General features: G+C 35.7%; 1 protein-coding gene across 1 annotated transcript in view; it reads right to left on the reverse strand.

The window, feature by feature from the left end:
* mmp17a (matrix metallopeptidase 17a) overlaps positions 1-25,321 on the reverse strand; it is a 97,025-nt gene continuing 71,704 nt past the window's right edge. The window contains exons 6-11 of the mRNA XM_055040609.1: positions 24,960-25,136; positions 24,403-24,505; positions 18,928-19,010; positions 14,526-14,678; positions 14,147-14,404; positions 1-4,228 (exon numbers count right to left, since the gene is read on the reverse strand). Coding sequence (XP_054896584.1) covers positions 3,903-4,228; positions 14,147-14,404; positions 14,526-14,678; positions 18,928-19,010; positions 24,403-24,505; positions 24,960-25,136 — 1,100 coding nt within the window. The 3' untranslated portion in view covers positions 1-3,902. The remainder of the gene's footprint in view (positions 4,229-14,146; positions 14,405-14,525; positions 14,679-18,927; positions 19,011-24,402; positions 24,506-24,959; positions 25,137-25,321) is intronic.

The raw sequence follows: 25,321 nt of genomic DNA on the forward strand, positions 1-25,321 counted from the left end.
AATCTTTATTTTGTTTTTTTTTCTACAAAAATATTTTACATTAGAAAACACACCTTGAAATATACACAGTCCACTTGGTTTGCAGGAACCATGGAACATTGTGACTCAAATATATCTGTCTGTATTTAAACTTGTAGGTAAATATATCAGCAACAATATCAAATCTGCTGCCTTTGTGAGGTCTACGTTAGATGTCATCAAACAGAACTTAAGCTTGTGTCTGAAATGCTCTTTGAACTGTTATCTATTAAAGCAATGGCTCACAATATATTCATACTTAATACAAAAAAATACAGCAAACCAATACTACCTCTGGTTATGGCAGGGAGTGCTTAAGGTGAGGAACCTGAACAGGGGAGGTACCACCTGTGTGATGGGGGAAACGGATAGAAAGCAAGGAAGACGTCAATAAGCAACAACAGGAATCTTGGTTTTGAATGTTCTGTCCGACATTCATTTGTCATCTTCCTCCCCACATCCCATGTTTCCTTGTCTTCCTCTTGACTGTGCGTGTACCTGTTGAAAACCAGCACGCCACTCATGTGTCTTCAACACGTCAAGCTCCCACAGAGCCATTGAGCTGTAAACCTAACCATCTATCTGCAATACATCCCAAGGTAGATTACACCTGCCTGCACAGACGGGCGCTGCAGTGTCAGTCACCTGTCGAATGATGACACCTCAGGATGTTGCTTTTCCCCCTGGTGGGAGTCTATATTCAGATTAATAGGGATCCTCTCTCTTCCTGTGGGATCAGCTGATCTGAATCTCAACCCGGCTTATTCAGTGTCTTAGAAAAATAGTCATACCCCTTGGACTTTTTTACGCTACCACAAAGTTTAAATGTATTTCATTGAGTTTTTATGTGATAGATCAACGTAAACTAGTGAAAAGCAGAGAATAGGAAGGAAAATGACCCATGGCTTCCAAAATTATTCTGCAAATACAAATCTGAAGAATGTGGAGTGCAATGAACGCGGTACCCTTTACTGTGATGCCCCGGAATAAAACTTATTTGCTTTCAGGAATCAGTACATTTGAGAATGCTGAACCTTGAGCATCTTAGCCCTGCTTAATTTTGATAATCGAAAATGGCATATTTTCAAACATATCTGACACGCAGGGCATGTAAAGGATGGGAAGAAACCTTGGCTTTTGACAAAAGGCGTGCACCCAACAAATCTAGCCCTTACAGAAGAGTGGCAAGAAGAAAGTCATGGTTGAAAGAAAGAAATAGGACATCCTGTTTGCAGGGGCCAACAAGCAATGAAGAAGACAAGGCGTGCAAGACCAAATTTAAGCTTTTAGGGCATCACTCAAAACTCGGTGTGGGGTGGAAAACAAACGCTGCACATCATTTGGAAAACACCATCCCCATTTTTGAAAAAGGTGGGTGGCATATCATGCTGTGGGACAGGGAAGCTGGTCTGAGGTGAAAAGAAGACATATTGAGCTATACAAAACCCAATTCTTAAAATAAAACTGTTAAGAGAATGAAAAATAGTTGGGTTTGCGGCAGAGCTTACCCATAAATCAGAAAAAAATATAAGTGTGCAGCTTTTGCTATGATAGATACTTTAGATCAAAGATTACTCCTATATTAAAAAAGACAAAAATGTGGCAATGAAAACTGGTGTTCACATTTCTTTTAGCAGAAAGAAAATTATTCTCCAATTATGCACTACTGGTGTTGGTCTGTCACAGAAAATCCCAATGAAAGTTATGAAACACTTTGTTAAATGAATACTTTTCCAAGATACTGTCCATGAAGCTTGGTATGACTGTACAGAACAAATCTAGCTTTCATCTGAGAGTATTCACTTTCAACTTGATCAAACATTTTAGAAATTACAGCTAAGGTAGATTTATTTGAAGCACAGAAGCTACAATCATTCCTGCTGCTGTCAAAATAATGGAACAAGTTTAGAATTACAAGTACGGTAACATTATCTATAGGATTTATTTATAGTCATTTTGATTTTGGATTCAAGATATTTGCACAGAATATTACAGCTTTTGTTGGCGTTTTGTTCATTTTTGTGTTGGTAATAAATTAGCTCAGATTTACAGTTGTTTAACAGATATGCTGGGTGGCGTTGACAACTTCAGCCTATAGAGGACATCTAGTGGGTAACACTCATGGTGTTTGCATGTGGAACAGCTGCATTCTGCTTCTTTAACATCTTATAAAACTTTAAAGTCATCAATATGGCATACACTGATCAAAACTTATCTAGTTCACACTTCAAAAGGCTTCAAAGAGAAATGATTTCATTAAAAAAGGCAACTCACCTCCTGGCATCACCCTCGATTCCAGGCTACAGCTAACCTCAGGGATAAGCCGACAGCTTCATTCGATCAAATGGAAAAAAAAAACTTTAATTTTAAGGCTTCATTTGGTAGATTGAGAGGTTGTGTGTCGTTATTGTCAACAAAAGCTCATTTTTATTTTAAAATAAGGAACTACATTCTCAGAGTGGTGGAATATGAGAACCAAAGAAGGCCTGCATTATTGTTTCTTTTACCACTTATAGAGTGATAAGATTATTGTTGTGGAAATCTGCATACATAACAGAATACAATTTTACGAAATACTTTTATGTTTAGTGCTGTTTTTTTAAATGGAACTGTACATATGCAGATTTTAGTTGGTTAATCCTGCTGGTAGTATCAAAACAACAAATACCTTGGGACATATCAGTCTGTTGTAGCTCCACCAACAATGGAGTGAATTTATAGATTTTGCACCTGTTGTGAAGCAGGATCAAAAATGTTTTTTTTAAGCGTGCTTCCTAGGTCTTGTAGTTGTTCGAAAATTATTCCAACAGTCTTAAAATTGGCTGGTGAAGCAAATTGATATGAAGAATCTCTTATTTCGGCTAAAAAAAATCAAACTCATATATTCCCACTGCAGATCAGGGAACATTTACTGACAACAACAATCTGTTTTTTTCTTCTTTTTTCTTTTTTAAACCAAAGGGAAAGTGTAGATGTTTTCATTTAGCCAGCTGACGAGAAGTGCAAACAACAAGTGGGGAAGGGCCAGCATTGCGTCATCCTATGCCTCGTATTGCTGCAAAAAACACATATGTAAAAAAAAAAAAGTCATAATGCAGCATTAGAAAGATAGATAATTGGTTTTGAACCCATAACTTTTTAAGCCCTCCATACCAGTAACTGACCAATGTGTAAAGACGATCTATGTGTCTTTGAACATTAATCAGCATTGTGAATGAGTGATATTTTCATATTTCTACATTTTTATAATTTGAGCTGCATTTTAACTAACTAAACAAATCACCAATAAGCAAAAATTTGTAGTATCAGAATTACAGCAATATGCTCTGATAAATAAAATTGCTTTAAATCCCATTTTATAAAAGATTCAACTTTTTTGTCAGTAAGAAGCTGTAATTTCCAAATCTCTGTCAGTGTTGATGTGAATGCTATCAAACTCCAGCAGGTTGAGCCACAACCACTTATTCATAAAACTGAATACCTCAAAGTAAGTCGCCATTAAATCTGTAATGATATAACCACTTATATCTGAACATTCCCCTCTTCTTAGCCCTCTCAGTATTAATGAGGCCATTTGGAAAGTGAAGTTAACTTGTATTTCTGTGCAACTCAGCTTACGAAACATCTAATACTGTCACTGTCGGAGGATATTAACTGATAATTGTTCATAGAACGGCTACTGCAAAGCTCTTTAAGTGACCATAAGATGGCATGTGAAATAAATAACTCCCAAAAAAAAAGAAATAAAGAGAACAAAACAAACAAAATAAACCGTATTTATATGATCAAATTCTTCCAGTTTTTTTTCCGTCCTTCTTGCAGAGCATCCGCTAATTAGTCTCTCCCTTGCAGTCAACACAAGCACTTAACCCCACGCTGCAGCATCATAGCAGTTCATTGCAGAAGGTTAGTAAGAGCGTCCAAAAAGGCAGCAGCAGCCAAACTGGAGATGGGGTTAAGTGGACGCCCAAAGGCGAGGCGGTGTCAGAGGTGCAGGAGCACACCTCGTAGCCATTCTCTGCATGGTCTGGGGGCCGGTGCACGTTGACCCTTGTCTCCGTGCTTTTGGCTTCTGTGTCCGGAGAGTCCGACTGCATCTCGGTGCAGAGCAGCCAGTCCTTCGCAATCAGACGGGGGTATCCTGCCTCTGCCTCCATGTCGCTGCCCGGCACTCGCCAGTACTCCTTTCCCTTGAAAAAATAGGATGATCCTTTAAGGTAGAGATTGAAAGAGAAAACATTGTTGGCAATTTGATCTATTAGGGTACAGTTTCTCAAAAGAATATAAAGCAGAAATCAAGAACTTGCAAAGGGACTTTTACATAATTTGCCACATTTGTAACCATAAACTCTTAGATTACAAATTAGGTTAACACCAAGTTAACCCAGAACCAATCCAGCCTTTATAGAAGAGAAGCAAAAAGAAAACAAAAATGTTGAAAGAAAATGACAAGAAAATATATAAATGAATAAAATAATTTGCTCATGTCAACAAAATAACATGTTTGGTGAAAGATTGATTCTATGAACCCTCAATCCCCACTGCGATACATGGTGGTGGCGCCATCATGCAGTGTGTTTTTTTTTTAAATTGTGTTTGTTTTTTGTATGAACAGGGAACTTATTTTTATTTTTTTCTGTGCACACATGTTTTTTTTCCAGTCTGACTTGGCTGGAACTACCTTGCAAAGAAGCAGGCCAAAAATGAGCAAACCTGACAGAAACATTCTCAAAAGGCCTACAGCTATAATTGTGACAAATTAGTACTAATTCACCACAGAATCAGAGGGGTTGAATAGAAGTTCACATTAAAAAAAAAGCAACAAAAAACATCAGATTTTTATTTGTGTGTCCATTTGCTTCCATTAATGCATTATTGCTTTCTTTTAGGCATCCCTTCCCTTGCCCTTAATGCAGAGATGGAGCACAGTGGCTGTTTCCACATTAAAACTTCAGCACACAGAGATGCATTAGCAGGAATTTCAGAGTGATGTCATTAGAGAGATTCTCAGAAAGGTGAGGGGAAGAAAATGACCCAAAATGAGAGTTTACAAGGGGACCAACGTAAAGAGCTGATTTTGTGCCTAGAACTAAAAAAAAAAAAAAAAAAAAAAAAAAAAAAAATCACAAAAGTAATGAGCGGAAAATGGTCATTATCCCAAGAAGGAAATGCGCTTGTTAGCTCAGTGTACATAATGAGCTATTAGCATGAGCAAGCTGGTCAGAGACCTGGGTTTATGAAGGCTGGGAGAGTTTGCACCAAATCTGCAGGAATAAATTCTCATCTTTCTTTAAGACAGCTTACAATGGTGCAATGTGTGTGGCTGTGTGTGCTTCGGGGAGGTCTAATGAATACTACAAATGAAGTCAGTCTCTGTGTAGCATGTGTTTAGAATTCCAGAGAAGGTGACAGCTGAAAGAGGTGCAGACTAATTGCTTTGAGCAGAAAATTTACACCTTTGTTATGCTTATAATTACCCAGCTATGCAGAGTTTCTCCTCTTGATAGCATACTGTTTATCAATAACTCCAATTTATTTTAATATTGATATGGCCTGTCAAGTGTGGGGCTCCGGATGGTAAGAGTTCCAGTCCTACGTTTTTTGTAAGATTTTGGTTTTACATTGTAAAATTTAGCTGGAGTGCAACTCATTGCAATACATTCAAGCTCATATCGATCACTGATCATAAATCTGCAAAGAGGAAATTTATGGTATATATCCTCTTTCTCTACCACATATTGTTCACACTTTATGTGAATGTATGGTAGTTCATATCAGAATGTGCATTTCTTCTGAACTTTTTGGTCCAACTTGACAAAGAAATGCATTCTAGCACAGCGGTTTGGGGCTAATAAATGTTCAATAAGCAATAATAAATTTGACAAATTGCCTCATTCATTTGAAGAAAGCACAATATTCGTAACATTCATCAAATACGGTGAAATGTAGCAGTTTCAGCAGCAGTTGTGTAAAATTGAATAAATTGTCTGATATCAGAGATATTTCCTCTTTCCTCGTTTGCATTTTGACAGACAGAGACTGTCAGTTGGTTTCTGCTTTCTCTACGCAGAAACCAAACAGCTCATAGATTTTCAATTAGGTATGATACATATTTCCCACATAAAAGCCTTGACACATTTCTCAGCCATATTTTGTAGATATTGGATAAGAAATAAGGAAGCTTTGTTCATTTTTGTGACAGATGCATGCTCATTCTTCATTGGAACAGCATGGTTTTGTCGATATGACTGAAAGCACAGTAATGGCACCTGCAGTTGCATATCATTAGCTATAGTTGCTAATAGGCGCTGCCCTATCTAGTGATTTATATAAATGGAACAGATGGCTTAATGGAGGGATCAAATTTTTTAGATAATAAAAATTCACTTTCGTTCTTTCTTCCATTACAATTCTTCACTTTCCAGCATGTTTGACAGAATAAAAACTGATGGTCAACTAAAACACTCCTGCTTGTGATGACACAGATTTGAAGGTAATCCAGTCTTTTGAAGCAGCTGGTTTGAAGCAAAGTAACATTTTAAACTTTTAGTAAAGTGGATGATGGTAGAAGACCACTGAACTCAGAATTGCTGCAGGAAACAAAAGGTGATGGTGACTTTGAAAAGTTTCCTGAGACCCTTTTGTTAAATACCTCATTTTGTAAAGTCTAATGATCTAAAAGAATAAAGAGCTCCCTTCAGAAAAACTGAAAGACTATGCAGCCAGCATTCAAACCTGGGTCCTCCCACATTGTGCAGTTCTCTTAGAAGAAGGGAGAGACTTCTGCTGGCTGCATATCAAACTACTAAATCAGACAAAATAAGTAATATAATAATGTTTCCAGCAGTTAAAGTTCCAAAGCAGACATCATTTTCCCCCAAAAAGCTTTATGTACACTATTATGAATCACACATTTTCTGAAAATAATGTCTCAAAAATACTTAGAGCGCAAGGTTTGTAACTGAAAAGCATCGCCAGTACTGATAGAAACAAGAGAAATACAGACAGGAGTGTCTCTAGGAGACATGCACCAGTCACACCTATTGTGGGTCACCTGGTTCTATATATTTACTTTGTATATATATATATAGTTGTAAATTACATATTCTGCTTGGTCTGCTTTGTTATGCAAGTGTTTCTGTAACAATGCAAGCGCTTGAAAATTTGACCTATCATAAATCCCTGGTAATAACATGTAACCTTTCTTCAGCATCTGAGGGACAAAGAAAATGTCACAACCAAGATGAAGTGACACTTTTAAAGAGACATTCTCTCTCACCAAATGATCACATGTAAATGATTAAATCAATAAATTTAAAATTGCACATCTATAAAGTTTGGACATATTCATATTTCATATCACAGCGCTCATCTTTACAACTCTTTCAGGCAAAGATCCCATTTCACTACCTGTTTATTAGATCCTTAAATTATTTTATTTGTTCTCTGTTGGCTGTTTTAGGTTGCACCAAGTTTGTTGTCTGCATACACCTCAGGGTGTCTTTCCTTGATGTGTGGTGGCATAAATTTAATGCAAGCTTTTTAAAGTTTCAATATGGTAATGCTTCAGAGAGGGGATGTTTTATGAAGAACTTTATTATCACAGCAGTTGATTCAAAGCTACATCTGAGGACTGTCACTTCCCAAAGTGATGCTGTTTTAAACCAAGAAATATTTTAACCATAAAATATGGCATTGTGAATCCTGAATCCACATGCCTCAGAGTTTCTAAATTTTAGATTAGCACAAGTAAAAGGATGTTTCTTCTATATCTCTTATATAAAAGCATAACTGCATCCTTCATCTGCCAGAGCTCTTCCCTGAGCTCTTGGCATTTCTCCACAGTTCCTTTTTTCTGCTGTTCCTATCATTCAGCATGGCCACATGCTGCTTATCAATAATCACAATGTCCAGACGTTTGGCCATTACCAATTTGTCCGTGCGTATTTGGAAATCACGCATGACCTAAGCTCAGTTATTTTCTGCTACCTATGTTTGACTGTCTATGAACTTTCAAAAGTGATCCGTGACTTTTTGTTTTTCTGGAGTCTAAATATAATGTAAGAATTATCTGGAGCAGACGTTGAGCAAAAGGTCGGCATAAGAGAAGTGTAAGACAGATATAAGCTTGAAAATCAAAAAGACAGGTTGAGGTACTCTTTGAACAATAAAATCAGATGGATCACATCTTTTGAGTCACATCCTTCTCCAGAAATTACTCAATCTCAAATCAATTCTATAAAACAAAAAAATGTTTTATAGAAATATCTTAAGACTAACTTGCTGGATCACTGGATCAGAAAGTTAGGATCAACTTGGGTCAAGAATTAGCAATGTTAGCATTTTGAAATCAAACTAAATAAATATAATAATAAAAGAATATTAATTCTGTCAACAATACAGCTGCTAAAAGTGCTACTTAAAAACAATAGATTTGTTATTAATATTTGCTTTTATGATATCTGTTTAAACGACTAGTAATGCATCAGATAGTTACGGTCACAAATCTTATCTACTATTACTATCAATTTTTATGATTTTATTAATAAGCCAATATCATACAAACAGGTCCCATTCTGAGTCCAATTTAACCCAAAATCAATTCAATTCATTTACATTTTTTTATTCATTCCAATGCTACCACATAGTCTAAGCATTTTCCTCTTTCTGAACTTTATTATATTATATCAGAGATTGATGAAGAAATACAGACATCTTGTAAACATTATGCCCTTGCCTTGCATAATGAGCTCCAGTAACACACACACCGCATTATGTGCTCCTTTAAAACCTGGTACTTGATGAGAAACAAAATGAGTATTAAGGGATGATGGGATGAAGGTTATAGGGAGGTGAAGGAGATATCATACCTGCCAACAGCTCACACAACACATATGCTCATTTGGTTGAAGTAAAGTATCCTGGAGGTGAATCAGCAGGGATGTCTGTAAATGTTTTGCCAATTTCAAATGCTAAAAAAAAGATACATGTTTTTGGGAGCTTTTGGAACCGTTGCAAAAACAGCAAATTTTTAAAAGCAGCAACACATCTAAAAGAAAACTAAGAGATGTGAGAGCTATTTTTGATTAATATTCTGTTTTTTGTGAAAATTACTTCAATAACTATCTTTATGCCTCACTTGACTTAGCATGTGCTGCTTTTTATTAAACGGAAAATGCAAATGCTACAGTCCCTGCAGAGAGCACTTGCTCAGAATAATCTGTGAACCATGTGTGCCTCGGCGAAGAAAAGATCACAAAAGGCTGAATTATGTTCGAAAGGGGCCATCAGTGATTGGTGATGACCTTTCTGAACAACTGTCAAGCACTTTGTCAGTAAACTATGAGGCAATTTATGGTATTTAGAAGTAAACAAAACGTCTGTCATCCATCTGGCTCCGAGACTCTCTCCACGATATGTTTTCGGAAAACGTCACAGAAAATAATCATTTTGAGGAAGGTGATTAATTGTACACAAACAGAAAGGGAGCACGTGTGATGCTGCAATGATTTTTTCCTTTTTTTAAAATTCTCAACAGCTTGGTGACAGCGTATAAATATTGAAAACAATGGAGTGTTGACTGTGACCAACTACAGGCTGTAAAAGTACAGGCTGCAGAGTGAGTGAGTATTCATACACCAAAAAATATTATGAAACCACACAGCCAGGAAGTTTGACAATACTAGAAAAGTAGTTGAAAAAATTTGGGGCAAAAAAAAAAAGTGGATTTTTGAAATAGTATCTTGTGCCTCTTTCAAACATTTAATAATTCAAAGATTTTCTTCACAAATTTGTAATTGCATCAGTTATAACATACTGAAAACTCACTCAGAAAGAAACTATCATTGACTTTGCATTCAACACCTTGTGTTCTGAAAATTGTAAATTAAATCCAGTGCAACCAGTTGCCTTCAGAAGTGACCTAGCTAGTAAATAGAGTCCATCTGTGTATAATTTAATCTTCTTCTATGAAGGCCTCCGAGGTGTAAAAGAGAACATAAGAGAACAAAGAGAAACAAGAACACCAAAGAGCACAGCAGAAAGCTCGGGGCTTTACGTCTGGGGAATGCTGAAGCAGGACTGACTTATAAAGAAACTGTTCATCATCCAAAAAGACAGCATGGCACAACACTAGACCTACCAAAACAAGCTGGTTGACCTTAACTGACAGGCTGGGCAAAGAGAAATTAATCAAAGCAGCAGCTGAGAGAACCATAGCAACTCTGTAGGAGCTGCTGAGTTCCTGAAGACAGGGGGGAGAATGTGTCAGCCTAATAGCGCAACAACAATTGCTGTAGAGTGGCAACATGCAGACCTGCTGATGTCTTTGATAATCAAAAACACAAAATAAAAATGGCCTGCAACTTTTCTTAATGTTTTTATAAATCGATGAATCTCTAGAGAAGTAACAGTACATGTGCTTGACATGAACCACGGAATCAGAACACAGTTGTACCCCATCCAACTGGATATTTACAGTTGGATGGGATACAATATACAGTATATAGCTGTATATTTTTACATTGTATATCAGTTATACAGTGTGAAAATAAATGATGTTTTTTTTTTTCTTTTTTTCAATCAATATAAGTTAGTCGTATGAATTGTAGATAGGTGCATTTTAATCAACAACACTCCTTAGGATCTAATTGCTCTATGCAATTAGATCAATCAGCCGGTGCAGCATTCTTAATCAATGTTGTGTGAAACCATAAATGTGTGGGTTGAAAATATATCAAAATACATCAACCAGCTAGGTGGAGAGAAACATTTGGAGGCTCAATCTTGGAGAAATAAATCCCTGTTTCAGAGAACCACTTATCATATAAGCCACAATCACTTTTACATTTCTTCAAAGATTACCTAAATTTCAGGTCTGATGAATTCACTGGCTTTTATACTGATTCAAACACAGTGAAAACTTTTCATCAGCATAATAACAATCGAGGTTTTGGATCGCCAAAGGATAATCAGATATTCTCAAATGGACCCACCACACAGTTTGAAGTTATTCTCAAATTCAATGTGTCAAATGAAGCACTTAGCTCCTTGTCAAAATAACGGGCAATGAAGTTAAGCAATTTGTGTGATGTGCTGATCTGACAGTGAATTAGTTTAAAATCAGTCAGTCTATTGTTAAAAATGCATTTTGACCTTGTCCAAAAGCCATATACAGTATCAACAAAGAAAGCTAAGATCACAGTGTTCAGTATACAGAATATATATGAAGGACATATGAGGAAGTAAGGGTAACATTTATATTAAGAGTATTAATTTAGTAGTATTACTAAATTATTAGTAATTAACTGCAAATGATCCATGCACCTTCTTCTCATTTGGACATATTGTATAGACATGGTGCTTTTTGATTTTCTCTCTGTCCTTATAATTTATGTTTGTAGTATTTGCTTTTATCGCTTGTTCTTCCAAAGTTGGGATTTTAAGAGAGAACCAGCATTCAATTGCCTCACCTTAGTAAATAAAGATGAAAAAAAAAATGATAATGTAGAAAAAAGTTATGTTTCATTATGCAAGTAGAAATTATTAACCTACAAACCTTAGCAGAATTAATATCATTTCCAGCCAGAATAAATGACACCGTGCATTCAATTGGACAAATGAGGGCTGAAATTAAAAGTATGAATTTTCATAGGAATGCTTCAAACACAATGTATAAAAGCTTGGACTTATATATATATATATATATATATATATATATATATATATATATATATATATAAAATCACAAAACCTCTAATTTTCATACCTAAGCTTAATCAGCACAATGTAGAAACAGGGTGTTTCGACTGATGTTTGCCTGTGTGGGTGGAAACTGTGATTGTGATGAAAGGGCTTAAGAGTTTGAAGACTGAACTGAAGTGAAACAAGTGGGCAGCCACCAAGTAAAATCAGCCGTTACTTTTATATCCTTTTGTCTTGCTTCGGTGGCATCCAAACACTCTGAAACAAGCCGTGTTGTTGCAGTAGAAGATAGATCAGGGGGAGTGGATCATGATGGAGTCAACAGTGTGCAGAGGTTAAAGCTGGAGAAATGTTCCCTGTCTCACCCCTTTGATTAGATTGGAGAACCTGTCACCCCATTTTAGATTTTTTTTTAAACTTCTGTGCTCCCTGTGGGACCACTGAGCTCACAGTGGCACCTAGTGGATTCATGACACCTGACAGAGATTTTTACTGTGTTCATGGTGGAAAGGCCAAAACTCTTGTGCTACATTGACCAAGTGTAATTGAAAAAAGTTTTCAGTCTTTAAATTTCAGCAGCTAGTTTCTAAAAGGTTTATAGTCCAGATATTTTATTTTCCAAGACCACTGCATGCTTTATAGCTTCTGTTGTGGAGCACTTGGCCACATCTTCTTTTCCAAGAGTTTGTACAATAACTGCTGTTTGTGCAAGAATGCGCTCATAAATAAAATACTACGGAACAATGCTGGGAATAGCAATGACCAGCTGGCTTTCAAAAAGTCAAAAATGTTAAGAAATCAGTGGGGCCTGGATGTATTATTAAAGAACTGACCTGCCAGCAACTGCAGCCAAAATCTCTACCACATTTAATACCCTGTTTTGTAATAAAATGTGTTGTTTCTGACTCCTCATTAAACTGCCTTTTATTTCATGCATAGTTTTTTACGGGGTCTTTGTGAGCCAAATTGAGCTATTTAAACAGAGTTCCGAATGGAAATTTGAATTTCAATTGGACTTCCTGCGAAGTTTTCCCAACTAAAGCGTGAGCAGGGTTTAAGATTTCTATCATGTTGGGAAGAAAGTTCAATGTCTCTTACTTACCAGGGCACAATATTTAAAATTCATTAGGTCCGCCTGTGCTTTGGAAAAGCATTTTTAGTATTTGCATTTACAGATCTTCTGTTTTTTATGAATTAAGTGTAATTACCCAATTTTTTTTCACAATATATATTCAGTTCTAATAACTGACAATCCTGTAAAACTAAGAAACAAAAAACCTTGGACCAGGTTTGTTCAAATATTTTATTTTCCTTAATAAAATCTGTATTTTGTATTTACTTAGGTTATCTTTGTCTAATATTAACAAGTGTTTAATGATCCAAAACCTCCAAATGTGAGGAAAACCTGAATAAACCTTTAAGTGGGCAAATTCTATATCATAGTATTGTATTGGGAAATGCCAATCTCAAGTAAAAAACAAATATTTAAACTGTACTATAACATGGTAAAACTTAAAAATACTCCTCTTATTATGGGAATAAAAACAATGTCAAAAAATATTAAGTTCAGTCATTTGAAACAGCAAATGAACCTTTTCCAACAAACCTTTCCCAAAAGTTAATTACAGCAGAAGACATTAGTCATAGGGTATTAAATAATTTTCAAACAACCTGTGCTCATAACTGGGGTGCTCAAACATCCCAGTTACCAACACTGCGTTGGTAAAATATGGGGAAAAAAAACGAAAACAAAAAAACATCCAATCAAAGCCTACATTGTTCCTGTGCTATCAAAAAGTTATACATATATGTCAAAATGGTTGGATTCCTGTTGAAATTAAAAAAAGACTGTCACATACACCAGCAGCTAAAATAACCTTTTCAGAAATGAAAGTTAAAAAAACACATCTTACAGTTTATAATAAAACATGGTAAAGTATCAGAAATGTTATTCAGTTTTTTTCTGCATGTTCATGTAAATCAGGCTCAAATTACAATTTAATTTAATTTCAATTGAAAAGATAGAGCACAGGTCACAAAATCTTGCAGGTTCTCATTGTTAAGTGATATGTCTTTCTAATTGTCAGTTTTGTAAATCATAATAGTGTTCAGATGAGGCTCGTTTGTCATATTTTTAAAATAACCTCAAGTATTAAACATACTTTTCATTAAACCCATAAATCAAAGATGGTCTTTGCATTCATTTGGTGTATTATTCTAACCTTCACTGCTTTTATCATTAGCTGTAAACAAAAAATCACTATGATTAACATAAAAGCTTGAAAACATCAGTTTGAAAATACTTTTCAATAATATTCTAATTCACTGAACAGGTTTGCATCACATGCAGAAAATGATAGGCTACCCTCTTTTAGCTAATATAAAAGTATCAAATAATGAAGTGTGAATGTTTGTGGCTTCTCACCGTCAGACCACCTCATGGCATCGTCCAGCTGGAGTGGCAGCCCCTTCCAAAGCGTGCTGTCTTTGGGGAAACCAAGGTCCATGTGTCGCAAGTGGTCGTCGTAACGCCAGTAGTAGTTATCTTTGAAGAAGTAGGTTTTGTCGTTGTGTAACCAAACAAACGCTGCATCCACTGCTTCCACAGGTAGGCCGAAGTCACTAATTGGACGTGGGTAACCCTCCTCAACATTATTGTCTTTGAATACCCAATACTTTTGACCTGAGGATTCAGGACAAACATTGCAATAAAAGAAATAATTCACAAAGCTATGCAAATGTTTTTCTTGTTCAGAAAGGCAAATCAAAATAAAAGCAACATTGAATCAGGAGTAAAAACTCACCTTTGAAAAATACTATTTTGTGGTCCCCTGGCCTCTCGTAAACAGCATCCACGCTATCCAAATTGGGAGGAAGCCCCCTCCAGAAGCGATGAATGTGAGCCGGACGGAGAGACACCAGGTGCTTTTCCCTTGTTAGCCTCCAAAAGTACTTCCCTATGAGAACCAGAAGAGACTACATAAGAGCTTCTCCAAAGAAGGTTGCTAAGAGAAACCCCAAATGGAAATGTTCCCAAATGGAGTGCTGGCTGTACTTTATTTCTTTCAGCTGATTTAATCAAAAAAGTAAAGTATTCTAACAAGAAATACAGTTTATAAAGGATAAAAACAACTTAAAGAACCTAACAATTATTTGGAAAGTTTACATTTATACTGTTAAATATAATAACCCCTTTTAGATGGCAGAAATTGTTCATAATGTGTTCAAGACTGATGAGGGTTGGAGTTTGATTGAAGCTGCTGTCTCACTGTTTATTTTACCACTTCTGTGTCTGAACAAGGAAATTTACTAGATTTAAATGTCAAGAAATGAAGGAGCAAAAGTCCTGTCGCTAATTTGTATTAAGTGTGACATCATTAAAATACATCCACTTTGTATACATCATGTGCATTTAGATACAATTCGTCTTCTGGTGTGTCATGGCAAGATGTATTGCTGCTGATATCATGTCACCGACTTATGATCTAACAAATGCATTTTGTGACTACAGCCAAGTGACAAAATAACTATTAGCTGAATTTATGAGGAAATGCATCAAATGGAGCGATTTTGATCATTCAGCAGCCCCCTCTGTGCTGTTAGCACACCTGCTGCTAATCCAAAAATCCTTTATTCAATCTATGTTTCTCCTGTTGTACAGCTTTTGTCATCCGGTATTCAATTGTTGTTATCTGGGCTTAGGGAGTTAAATCCCTTTTTGTGCAATTCTAACATTGTTCTTTCTAGTTTATCATGAAAGTATTTTACTTGACTCACAACTTGCTTCCGTTTTCCTTCCGATTCTTGGTTATTTCTATTTAGAACAGTGGTATACTAGCTAATCCCTGGGAATACCACCCATCAATCTGTCTGTTCATTCCATCATGTCAGCTCTCGTCTTCTTCTTTTCATCTTCTCCATGCTCTTTTTTACTCCTCCATTCTGCCACTATTTGTTTCCTTCTGGTACAATCCAACAAAAGCCCGAGAAGGTACACCTTTAACCTTTTCAAACATCTTCAAGACAAGCAGACAAGCACATATTTCTTTTTGAAATTGTGACACTGGACAGATCTCCCACAACAGATGGATGTTGCCTTCCTTCATCTTGATGGAAAATAGACCAATCACAACATCTGAGAGTGGTTTATAAGGAGCTGCAATTCAGAATACATTCTCCTGGCTCAGTTTGTGGTGCTATGTAATCAAGACAAATGGCTTAGCTAAAAACTAAGGATAGGAGGAAAGAAAGGGAATACAAATACAACCAGCCCCTTTAAATGTCCCCTTCTTTTATCCAACTAAACTTTATGCTAAATTAGAGTCAAGACCTCGACAGGGAAACAGTCTAAAAAAGAAAATAATTCAGTCAGCTTGACAAAACACATAACAAAATTTGCTATTTTTCAGTACTGAATAGTGACCGGACAGGACAGGCCATCGAATAAGTCAAATAAGTCAAATAAAGTACAGAATTAAAAATTTGTGGATTAAAGGGTCAAAGATTCAGATTAAGGCATTTTAGAACTGAAGCTTATTCAAGAGATATCAAACAACTGCATAAAACTGAAAGATGTACAAAGACCAGAGATTTATCAGATTGTGCATAAGTTGTTGTAATTATTGACCTTTTTGAACTGAGAGATAAGGTTTTAACATGCCATAAGATTGAATAAATATTCAATTGTACTTTGGCAAGTGTTATGCTTGTGATAAACAAATACAAATCTTTATACATGTCATCTTTTTCTTTCTTGATACCACACTGACAGGATGTAAATTGTGCAGTTCTGGGTATTATATTTTATGAGAAAGAAATATAATAATAATAAATAATAATAAAAAATAATAAAGAAACTTATGACCTCTTAGTAAAACAGCAGTTCCTGTCTAACATAGTCTCAGAGTATTTGGTATTTCTGTACCTCCTTATGGGTTTGTATGATCATATCCTCAGGCTAACAAAGTCAAACTAAAGAGGAGGACAAATCCTGCCCTGCAGGATGTTACAGAGTCATGTTGAAGGAGCTCTGTGCAGCACAAAATATCACCACAGTGCTCTGGACAAGAAAACCAACAAATCTCTATTCATATTGTTGTACTGAACTGGGATTTTTTTGTGACAGACCAACACAAATTTGTTGATAATTTATAGAAAAACATATGCTGCAAATAGAAAAAGCACTTTCTTCCCTCTGAGGATGACTTGTGGCAAAATGCAAATTCTTCTTATGACCTTCTTTGAACAGTGATTTCCTCATTGGCATTCTTCCACAAAGGTCAGATTTATGCAGTGTAAGACTAATAGTGGTCTTGTCAACAGATTCTCATGGCTGAACTGTGACTCTCTACAGCTCTTCAAGAGTTGCCCTCTTGAATATGCTATGTGAGAAGCTTGAAACATTGTTTTATAACCTAACCATACTTTTCCACAACTTGTATTGTACATTGAGAACATATTACATGGCATACTCACACTATATACCAATTAGGTGACTCTTCAAAAATGGTTTGTGCTGCATTTTATTTAGAGATGTCAGTGGAAAGAAAGGGGTGGAATGCAAAGATATGTCACACTTATACAATGTTTAGGAGTGAAAAATAATTTTATTTCAACGTTGGACAAATCTGTTGTGTGTTGGTCTATCACATAAAATCTTAAAATATATCCACGTTCATGGTGACACCACATAAATGTGGAAAAGTTCAATGGGGATGAACAGTTTTTTTTTTTGTACAAGAAACTTAATCAGTTTCCTATTAAAAGGCTGAGTAACATCAACATACTTGTTAAATACAAAAATTAGCACTTTCTACTTTTCCATTTCTCTTCTACTAATTAGAGATGAGCCTCCCGCCTTTAGTTGCCTTTTTTCTTTGCAATCATCACTCCTTTAATGAGTCTCAATTCAAATTGGTCTCTTTCAGTCTCCTGTGTGCCCATTCTCTCTCATCACCCAATGTCATAGGCAGACAGTGGAGCTTCTGAACACAGCCTTGAATTCTTGGTGAATTGGAAGCTTTATGGCCCAGAAGAGTGATGGCCTCATCCCAAAAGATCCCCCGACCCTCTTCTTAGTGATTTTTATTGCTGTAACCCCCATACTTTGTGCCAGAAGGCATTTGCTGCAAAGGGTCTACAGTCATGCCTGCCAGTTTCTTGCTCCCATGGCTGGGGAAATTGCTCTCCCTCTCTCTTTTCCCTCTTCTGCTTAATTTTCAGACACCATCCTGGTGTGTGAGTGATTGGTTTCACCTGCAAGTCCGATCCAATCAGCTGTGGTCTTGTGGGTCTCTTTCTACCACATTGTGCCAGTGCAGTGACTCAGCGTCTCCGTTAGTCTTGTTCCAGTCTTTATAAATAAATTCTTGTTTTTTACCCTTTCTCTTGTTGCCCCTCATATCCAGAAACTGCTGTCTGCATCAGTCTCTTGTTTGTGGATATTGTTCTAACTACCAGTGAGAATTGAAAGTTCATAACCTACACTTTGGAGGAAAAAAAATATTTATTGGAAGCAGGTTTGAGTTTCCTGTGTCTTGATTCTACCTTAAGTAAACAAAAACTTTCATTACACTCCCTGATAGGCCAATTGTATTATAATTAATCTCCCAGTGTCTTGCAAGATTTAGTCTTTGGACCTTTGTTATTCTGTTTTCTGTCTTGTCGTTATCTTAAGAATCTGAAGCAAACATGCACTTGTATGCATGCATCTTCCTTATTACACTGCAACAAAAAACATATTTAGCATAAAAAAAGCATTAAAAAATAAACCAATGGTTCACTGTGTTCCTGAGTTGTCATCCTTTTTTATCATTTTCCATTTCTTTTAAATTACATATATATTGCATGATTAATTCACTTTTCTTCCAGCTGAAATCCAAGCACCAACCTTTTCTGGATATTATATTTCAACATCTATTAAATACAGCACAGAGAAACTACATTATAAGGACAATACATAGATTGGTTGATCATCTTCACCAGATATTACTTACCACACTGAACCTATTCATCTGTAAATTAATTCATTTGATATCATTTTGCACCAAATAAACACTGTATGATCCATCTGCTGTATTTATATATATATATATATATATATATATATATATATATATATATATATATATATATATATATATATATATATATATATAAAGGTCATAATAATATTAAAGAAACACAACCTATCCCCATTTTGGTTACCTTTAAAGAAGAAAGCCTCTCCTCGTATTTGGGCTACAGCATCAAAGTGACTGGTGCACCTGTCTGGAGCATCTTGTGCCAGTCTGACAAAGACACAGCAATTTTAAACGTAAGAAGTTGAAAGAACAAATCAGTAACTGAAGAGCGCAAAGAAAGCAGGAATAATTCAGCATCAAAACACAGGTTTCTGCCATGCTGGCCACAGATACGTTGCACCCATCGGACAGTTCATACCCAGTTTGACAGGAGATGATTCAAAGTAATTTTCTTTAATCTACTTAAACCTTTTTTTTTTAAAAATATAAAATCTAGTTATGAAAATCTGATAAATACACATCAGGAGGGATCTCGGTGACTTTAGTTTAAAAAAGATGTCATAACCTGCCATATTTTCTCAAGTTGATCCAGTTCAAATAAGGATCAGAACGACAAGCAATGAAAATAAGATGAAATTGAAAACCTTCAACAACCTACAAATGTTTAAATCTTTTATTTGAAGATTTTATAATAATTTATTGTTATAATTCCTTAAAATATTTAACAAAAGAACCAAGCAGATATGTAAATGAACAAAGGTATGAAATGGAAGCAAGTTGGGATAAAATGGCAACGTGTTGGTATGAAATGGGGACACAAACTGGGAAAAGAGTGGGGCTGTAAACAATCACTTGACAGTAGCAATTACAGAACAGCAACAACAACACAAAACACACCATGAAAAAACACAAATGATCTTGTTAGGTGAAGAAAACGGTAGAGGATATTTGTTATTTCCACTACAATATCATTTTTATAAACCATTTTTAAATTTTATTTCATACATCATTATCTCATATCACTTTATATGCATTTTGTACGCATTATCTTATATAATTTTCTTATATCATTTTGTATCCATCAGCAACTATACATATCTACAGTAGCTTGATATAAAGTCATTATCACACTGTATCTATCTTGCAATGTATGTTGCACATAAAATGCCTTTTACATGAGTTCACACTTATGAATCTTGTGTATTTTCTCAATAATGATTAACATGACCAGAATTCTGTCATAAATGAGTGTTATTATGCCTCTGTTGCATATAGTCTGTGTGTGAAAGGCATAAAATACATAATGTTGGCATTCATTTTTGCAGAGGTGTAACCCTAATCATTTTTTTCTACTATACTTAATGATCATTTGATCATCTTGGGATCAAAATTTAACAGTCTCTTCAGACTGAGAAAGCTCCCTGATCTTTCTATATTAATTGTAGCTGGATTAATAACAAAATCACAGGACCTCCCCTGGTGGACCTGCCACTTCAAACGATGTCAACAGGGTGTGTGTTTGTATAATGCTGCACATTGTAATTATTAGGTATCTGCTGCAACACTGGTGTTGAACTTACATAAACTGTGGTGCATATTTATAGTATATATATTGTTCATGTTTGAGTTGAGATGCTCATCCCATATTGTTATTTTAAATCATGTCCAAATGAATCTGAGGTTGTGTGGCTTGACTGGAGGTTAAATGACATATTTTCAGTTTCACGAGAACAGAAATAGAACATTATCTTCTGAAGGTTGCGTATTTTCAAACAAAATAAAAACAGGTGTGCAACTGTGTGATAGGGCTTAAAAGACCTAAAGTTGTTTTATTAAATCAGTTAAAAGTCATTTGAATACATAGGCCAAAAAAAAGGTAAAACTGCACTGAATTTAGAAAACTGAATGCATTTCTTTCAGTTGAATGGGTTAAGCATTATGTAGTAGCTGCAACATGTTCTTCTATTAGTAAGTGATTCGGAGCACTGAGGCATCAGTCTGCTAATGATAAAGACATCAGTACCACAGCTGCTTCTCTGTGAGTCTGATGGTCTTTGTATTATCACCAGAATTTAATTTTTATATTTTTTTTTAGCATGAATGTATTAGATACTCTATCAGAGTGAATATTCTCCGAGGAACCAAGGCTGTATCTGCACTGCAAGCATGTTTAAGTACACATCTTAATAATACAAAATTATAATGAATCACAAAATGGCACATAATGACAAAGAACTTGCCCTCTGAAGGTTCATTAATTAACAAAAACTACAGTGATAGACCGAATGAATAATTAACTCTTGAGCTGGCTTATACAGAGGAGAGGAGACACTGATATTCTAGTTTTAAATTAGAACAACATGAAGGTAGCTTATGAAAAAAGAAAAGAGGAAGGAAACTTTGAACAGACAAGGTTGGGTTCAAAGATGTTTTAGATTTGTGTATATTTTTCCTTTAGCTTAAGGAGGTGAGGAAGGAAGGAAGCCAGGAAGGAAAGAAGGAAAAGAGGAAAGAATGAAGGATGAAAAAAAACCAAAGGAATGAAATAAAGCAGACAGAAAGGAGGAAAGGAATTAAAGAAAGTCAGAAATAATGGAGGAGTTGAGGGAAGAATAAAGGAAACAGTCAAGGAAGGTAAAAAGGAAAGAGAAAATCAAGAAAGAATACAAGGAAAGAAGAGCAGGAAAAGGAGAAGACAGGAGGAGGTAGGGAAAATAGGAAGAAAAGTTAGGCAACAAGATTAAAGAGAAGAATACAGATGTTGATGGAAAGAGAAAGGGAATGACTGTATGATGGAGAGGAAGAGATTATGACAGACAAAAGGAAGAAGGCAGAAAATGAAAAAGTTCAGGGAAGAGAGAGAGGGAGGATCTAAGATTGAAGAAAAAGGAAAATGGGTTAAAACAGAAAAACGAAAGAGAGAAATGAAGACAGAGTAAAGAAAAAAAAGAAAACGAATGAAGGCGAGTCAGAATGAACAAATAAAAGACAGACTATTGGAGCTCATCCAAAGCCATCATTTTGTTACACACATAAAGGCAGTCTCTGCTAATGTCTTTTAAACCCTTTATGAGATTTCTCAGTTCGTAGCTTTGACCGTCTCTTTGAACAAACTGCAGCAGCCATCTAAAATTTATTGGCTCCTATCTCACAGGTGTTGGTTTCAACTCTCCTCGCAGATGTTCAGCTGGATTTGAAGCAGGATTCAACAAATTTGGTTCTTTTATGGCTGTTTCAGCGTTTCAAACTAATTTAAGGTGTAAAAGTTATTGTTTGCTCTTACATGCAAACCCACCATGGTGTTTCTATTACCACATTTAATACTAATAATTATAATCCTACATCTATTACACTGACTTAGAACTATCTACCAAAACCAGCTTGTTTTGATAAACTTTGGGAATTACTTTCATCGTCCACTTTACACAATGATCTTAATTCTTGTACATACTGGTTGGTTTTCCTCCTCACATTTAATGATGCATAGTAAAAAAATATTTATATTCATAACCATTCCTGTTTTTAACGCTTCTTATTTCAACAGTAAACATTAGATATGCAGTTAAGAATTTTTAAGCATTGCTTTTTTTGTTCAGCAGTATGAAACATTGAAGGTTAATGTATTGTTTACTCAAATTATAAATGTGCTTCATGTCAACAACAATAAACAAGGTTACGTGAAGGAGGGCACTGCTAATATTCAGTGACAGGAATATAAACCATGTTAACCTGCATGCATTTAATAGTATTTGCATGAGAATTATTTCAGAAGGATTTTTTTCCCCGATCACGCACGTCTTTGTGAGCTTTCTGCTTCTAAAGGTGGTTAAGTATGCAGCTTAATTTATATGGTCAAACACTCTGCTACCAAATTGGAAGTCTGCATGCAGCATATAGTCGTCTTACGGTGATGCATAAACACAAGGCTTTGCATTATATTAGTATGGAAACGGCCTCCACCAAGATAAAACATGAGACACGTTCTGCTTTTTAAAACAGGCAACAGCTACAACCGAACGACAATGAATCTAGTGACAAATGTGCTGAGGTACTGTTCAGTGCCTCGCTAAAATAATCGCACACCTTTTGTCAGGTGACAGCCATATGCTTTGATGTCATCTCAATGTCTAAACCGTGAAAAGTTGTGATCCGGAAACTGACTCAAGAGAGTGAGAAAAAAAAAAAATCATTTAAAATGCCTACTGAAGGACTGAATAACAGTCTGAAGCATCTCTTTAAAGAAAAAATACACACTAAAATAACATTAAGGCAGAAGAAACACAATTCCAATTTCAAATTATTCACCCCATTAAACTTTTGAAGCCAGTGCTTACAGTAGCTGCAGTTGGCATATTCGACGCCAAGTGTACTTCAGCTGAGACTATATATTATTTCCTATATATTTAATTGACCTTCGAATGGTACAGCAGACAGATAGATTGAGATAATAAGTCTCACTCCTGCGTATCTATGTCTGGTGCTATACTAGAGAAGATAGCTAGAAATTGTGCTCAAGAAAGAGTGCCAATCCTTCACAGTAATATTACTCAAGTAATAAAAGTAAGAAGTATGGCGCAATAAAAAAATACTCTGAGTATTAAGTGTTAGACTTTTAAATGCTTCATATCCCTTCTGTCTACTGTCCTTCTGATCAGACAACACATCCAGTACCATGATGTATGATGAATGCTTATGACTCTAATGTGCCCCATTTTCAAGCTCAAATCAAATTTTCTAATAAACTACATTCAAAAAAGGACTGTAATGGAATCGGTCCTCTTCTTTTAATCTCCTTTAATACATATTCACCAATCATTTTATGCTTCATTGGCCATTTCTGAGCATTTTTACTCTTCTCAAGACTTAACTCATTATTTGGCCCAGAAGTTAAATGATGAGGAAATGCCCAAACGGTCACAAAATTTAAAAAGTGAAATTAGCAGTGATACTCCATGAACTGTATATGGAAGCACATTGCCTTGAGCATGCTAACCTTTCCTTTAGCTCAAGAGATGAATAATCTCTGAATCTGACAATTTAATGACATGATTCAGTCAATTTTTAAAGTCCTTGGATATCACTTAATTTGTCATTTAATACAGTGTCATACAATGCATTTTGCAATATCTTTTCACCTTTTTGATAACCAAAAACTTCAGTGTGTCTCATTGGAACTGTATGAGACACCAACACAAAGTAGTGGATATAGATGTTAATACGAAGGACTCGACTAATTTTACAAACAAAAATATATAAAAAATAAATACATATAATTTTTATTTGTTTCTCTCATACCCCAACAGAAGAGAGTAAAGAGAAAGTGAAAAGCTTCTAATTTCTATACCAACTGTGCCACCACGCTACCCACCACACTTTTCATTGTAATTTTGTTCTTTTCACAATCTTCTTTGCTGATGTTCATCACATGCAATCACAATAAAATAAATTTCAGTATGAGCATATATTTTAACTGGACTGTTTGGGTTTACATAATCATACTGTCTGCACCATTTATATTATTATCTAAACTGAACTGCTTGTAAAACGATCTCCATTACTGATTCATCAATTTGTTTGACTTGAGAATAATAGGAACATATGAAATCTGAAGACATTACCATAGATCATATAATGTTTCTTAGGTTTTTCTCTCACTTACAGAAGCGTGGATCTGTTTTCAGGAAGGTCGAGGAGGACGGGAGGCTCAGGGGTTTGAGACGGGCTGCCTGGCTGATTCGTGTGAGACACAGAGTCTCTGACACCTGCAGATTTCAGATGATTATTCCAGAGAGAGAGACAAGACAGCTGTTAAAACATAAAGAAATGTCTGGTCAATTCATTGCCTATACATAAAATTGCAACAATAGGACAGATGTCTTTTTTTTTTTTTTTATCTTTTGCAATCAATTTGACGCAACAATGTTTGTCATTCTTGTCTTTATGCTTGTGTTTATCTTTAATTTCCCTAATTTAAAAGAAATCATCCATTCTTACAGCCCTGTCCTTTAACAGGCTTTCCCACCTTTCATGCAGCCCTTCATGATCATTATTCTCTCTACTGCAGTCCTCCCCATAGCAGGAAATGGTATGATAAGGTCATATACCATAAAGAGTTTCAATTAACTCCATCCATGTTCTCATTAATCAATAACCTCACCCAGTGGAGTCAATAGTGTCCTTTCACACACACCCACACACAAGGAGGTGTCTTTTTACCATAGAGCTGCCAGACACGGACTTTATCCTCATAGGGTAGGTCGTATTTCAGCGGGTCTCCCACAGGACCCTGGTAGTATGGCCTCATGATGGATTCCATAGCTGAGGTATGGACCAGGCCAATGGCATGACCAAACTCATGAACTGCGACTGCAAACAGATCCATCCCATGGGAGTCTGAAAGAAACACATGGAGGCAATGAGAATTATTATTATCATTTGATAGATGTAGTGCCTTTTAAAAGTATTGGCACCCCTGGACAGATACATACAATTAACTACTTTCTGACTTGGAGAAGCATAATCTCACAGTAAGAAAACTAAATGAATTTAGTTAGACAAATTGTCACCACAATTTATAT

Source organism: Poeciliopsis prolifica, unplaced genomic scaffold (assembly GCF_027474105.1).
Source record: "Poeciliopsis prolifica strain line A6 unplaced genomic scaffold, Auburn_PproV2 SCAFFOLD015, whole genome shotgun sequence".
NCBI lineage: Eukaryota > Metazoa > Chordata > Actinopteri > Cyprinodontiformes > Poeciliidae > Poeciliopsis > Poeciliopsis prolifica.